Here is a 4,062-nt window from a genome sequence, read left to right as displayed (position 1 = left end):
AAAAACCAATCCTTCCTGTTGGCTATACGTAACTGCTACATAAAAGAAGCCTAGGAAATCAAAAGACTCTTACACAAGAGAAGTAATTAAGATTGCAATACGTAACTGCTACATAAAAGAAGCCAGAGAAGTCACAGTCCTAGGAAATCAAAAGACTCTTACACAAGAGAAGTAATTAAGATGTGTTATCAAGTTAAAGTCAATAAAAAAAAAAAAAATGTGGTCACTAATGATTTCAGATTAAAAAAGCCTACTCATGTTTCCTATATATAATAGAGAGCTAACAACATTGTTAGAAGAACAAGATAAAGCTTTTTGGTTACCATGTGGCTAATTCTTCTTGTCCCACTTCTAACTTTGCTCTTTCTCATGAGAAACAAGATTACAAAAGCAATTAAAGAAAACAGGAGAGATCCTCCAGGCCCTCCAAAGCTTCCTATCATAGGCAATTTGCACAAAATTGGTGCACTGCCACATCGTTCGCTGTGGCAACTTTCGATGCAGTATGGGCCCGTTATGCGCCTCCAACTCGGAGGAGTACCCGCGATTGTCATCTCATCAGCCGAGGCTGCAAAGGAGGTCTTAAAGATTCATGACTTGGAATGTTGCAGTAGACCTCCTTTAGCTGGTCCTGGAAAACTTTCTTACAACTTTTTAGATGTGGGCTTCTCACCTTATGGTGAACACTGGAGGGAGTTGAGGAAAGTCTGTGTTGTCAGGCTCTTTAGCCTCAAAAGCGTGCAGTCTTTTCGATTTGTTAGAGAGGAAGAGATTGGTTCTCTCATCGATTCTTTTCGCGGGAATTCTTTCACTAAGACTCCTGTTGATCTCAGCAAAAAGATGTTTGCTCTCACCGCAAGCGTGACTTTAAGAATTGCTTTTGGAAAGAAATTTGAAGAGACTGGACTAGACAATGATGAGTTTGAGGAGATAATGCATAGGGCACAAAGCGTGTTAGGAGGCTTCACAGCCTCCGATTTCTTTCCTTTTGTGGGTTGGTTTGTTGACAGGCTTACTGGTCTTCATGCAAAACTTGAGAGGAGCTTCCATGAGTTGGATGATTTTTTTCAACGTGTGATTGATGAGCATCTCAATAGGACTACTACACAAGAGCAGGAAGATGTAGTTGACTTGATGCTGAGAATGGAGAGAGATCAATCTGAATTTGGTGAAGTTCAATTCACTAGAGATTGTACCAAGGCTATCCTCATGGTAATCCATCACACTTGTTTTATGGTAAAAAAACCAGAAATATTAAAAAGTATTATTTATGTCACTCCATTAAAAATAAATAATTGCCATTCAATTAGTAAGAGAAAATAAAAGACCACAATGACACGTAATTATTTGGAATGACATAAATAATAGGCTTGCATAAAACCATGACAAACTATATAGTTCTCTCCTTGTTGTCTTATTAGTTATTTGTTTATTTAACCTTTTCTCTTTTCTTTTCCTCATGGTAATCCATCACACTAATTTTATTAGTTGTTTGTTTATTTAACCTTTTTTCTTTTCTTTTCCTCATGGTAACCATCACACTTGTTTTATTAGTTGTTCACTTTGTTTAGTTTACTTTTTCTCTGGAAACTACTGTAAAAGCAATTTTTAACATTTGTCGAAAACCACTATTAAAGAATTTTTCTTTTCCTCATGGTAAGCCATCACAAGTGTTTTATTAACTTTTGTTTATTAATTGTTTCTTTTCAACCAAAAAAAAAAAAGGATTAATATATACCTTATCTACCAGAATGGGACTAAGTCAAATTTAAGACCATGTTGAGGACAAGGAGTAGCCTTCTTCCCACACCAAATGAAATAGTGGTTGTTTATTTTTGTTATTTTTGTTTTTTTTCTTGTTCTACTGGTCTATGTTTTTAATAGTACTCTTTAAGCGTGGAACTAATAAAGCAAGCTGTGTTGCTTTTATGGAGGAAAATATTTTATGTATTATTACTTTTTATTGGTAGTTTGAACTTATTTATGTCAATTTACACATAAGAAAATATCTTGATATTAATAGATTTTATAATTTCGGATAACTTACTCGATTTTGTGTGATAGTAACTTATATTTATATTGCTCCTAAATTCTACATATATTGATGAACCGCGTTAAGTTTTGTGTTTTATGTGTCCCAGGATATATTCTTGGCTGGAGTGGACACTGGTGCCGTAACCATAACTTGGGCAATGGCAGAGCTTGCTAGGAACCCAAGAGTGATGAGGAAAGCACAAGATGAAATCAGAACTCGTGTCAAGAAAGGAGAATTAGTCAGTGAAAGCGAAATTCATCAACTTGACTATCTGAAAATGGTGGTCAAAGAGACTATGAGGCTGCACCCTGCAGCCCCACTTTTGTTACCAAGAGAAACCATGTCCCAATTTAAGCTTTTCGGTTACGATGTTTATCCGAAAACTCTGCTTCAAGTTAACGTTTGGGCAATAGGAAGAGATCCAAATTATTGGGATAATCCAGAAGAGTTTATCCCTGAGAGGTTTGCTGATGGCTCCATTGATTACAAAGGGCAACATTTCGAGTTCTTGCCATTCGGAGCCGGTCGAAGAGGCTGTCCTGGGATTTACATGGGAATTGCTATGGTGGAGCTCACACTAGCAAACCTCTTGTGCTGTTTTGACTGGAAATTGCCTGATGGGATGGAGGAGACAGATATTGACATGGATGAGGCATCTGGACTTGCAATCCATAAGAAATTCCCTCTTAAACTTGTTCCAATTAGCTACCAATAGTGATCAGAAGATCAAACTTTAACCAAGCAATGGCTTCTTCAATATCTTAAGATATTTAAAACCAGCAAATGTACTTTCTTTTTCCCTTCTCTGGCTGTATTCTTGTTGATTTCAAGGTTTCGCTTGCATTAATCGTAGCATAATTACATGTTTATGATATTATGGAGTTGTACATCTTGATGTTGAAATTTAATCCTTTGCTATTATATGTTGAATTTTAATCCATTGAAAAGAGAGGAGTGCATGTGAGGTATATCAACGTAATTAAGGACATATACGATGGGGTGGTCATGAGTGTGAGAACTGCTGGAGGTTACATAGTAGAGTTCTCTATTTGGATCAGCCTTCATCAAGGATCTGCTCTTAGTCCTTATCTTTTCACCATCGTGATGTATGAGTTGACAAGAGAAATTTAAGATAGAGTTCCTTGGTGTATGCTTTTTGCGGACGATATAGTTTTAGTTGATGAATAAGTGGAATGAGTTAACCGTAAATTAGAAATGTGGAGATAGACTCTCAATACGAATGGATTTAAGTTAAGTAGGACGAAAACTGAATACATGGATTGTAGGTTTAGTAACTCAAGTAATCAGAGTGATAGAATTTCTTTAGATGATGGGAGATTGGGGCTTCTAGGAAATTTAGATACCTCCGGTCTATAGTGCAGTACGAAGGAGATATAAAAGAGGATATTCAACATAGGATTAAGGCAGGGTCAGTCAAGTGAAAGAATGCTATGGGAGTTTCATGTGATGGCAAGATGCCTATTAAGTTGAAAGGAAAGTTCTATAGGACTGTAATCCGCCAAGCTAGGTTATATGGTAGTAAATGTTGGGCCATTAAGAGACAACATATATCTGAGATGAGTGTAGCAGAAATGCGTATATTAAGATGGATGAGTGGTCATACGAGAATAGATCGCATAAGCAATAAATTTATTTGTAGTAAAATAGGTGTAGAACCAATAGAAGATAAGATGCACGAATGCCGCTTAAGGTGGTACGGGCATGTCCAACGCTAGAAGCACCAGTTTGTGCTTAGGAGGACATTCTTATACCTAATACTAGGAGAGGGAGGGGTAGACTAAGAATTACATGGACCGAAATAGTTAGGAAAGACATTTTAGATCTAGGCCTTCAGGAAAGTTAAATTTCGAACAGAGCTGCGTGAAAAAGTGAAATCCATATAGCCCCCAATTAAATTAGGATTAAAACTTGTTGTTGTTATTGCTATTATATGTCTCACCGAGTGGATGTGAGCACATGTGGAAGACAATTTGAAGACGACAACAGAAGTTAAATTGACAACAAAT

At 36.8% G+C, this 4,062-nt stretch overlaps 1 protein-coding gene across 1 annotated transcript; it reads left to right on the top strand.

The window, feature by feature from the left end:
- The first annotated feature begins 316 nt into the window (after window positions 1-316).
- LOC21410275 (cytochrome P450 71B34) lies at window positions 317-2,829 on the top strand. The gene is made up of 2 exons (XM_010102053.2): window positions 317-1,212; window positions 2,142-2,829. Exons 1-2 carry the CDS (start codon window positions 325-327, stop codon window positions 2,748-2,750), a joined length of 1,497 nt encoding a protein of 498 aa, XP_010100355.1. The 5' UTR covers window positions 317-324; the 3' UTR covers window positions 2,751-2,829.
- Window positions 2,830-4,062: the final 1,233 nt, after the last annotated feature.

The sequence above is a fragment of the Morus notabilis genome, unplaced genomic scaffold, assembly GCF_000414095.1.
Source record: "Morus notabilis unplaced genomic scaffold, ASM41409v2 Scaffold99, whole genome shotgun sequence".
Taxonomy (NCBI): Eukaryota; Viridiplantae; Streptophyta; class Magnoliopsida; order Rosales; family Moraceae; genus Morus; species Morus notabilis.
Note: the sequence above shows the minus strand (reverse complement) of the source record. Positions and strands in the feature narration are given on the sequence as shown.

Coding starts and splice junctions, on each gene's coding strand:
- LOC21410275 (XM_010102053.2), top strand. CDS start 325: ATGTGGCTAATTCTTCTTGTCCCACTTCTAACTTTGCTCTTTCTCATG. Junction 1,213..2,141: donor GTACCAAGGCTATCCTCATG/GTAATCCATCAC, acceptor TATGTGTCCCAG/GATATATTCTTGGCTGGAGT.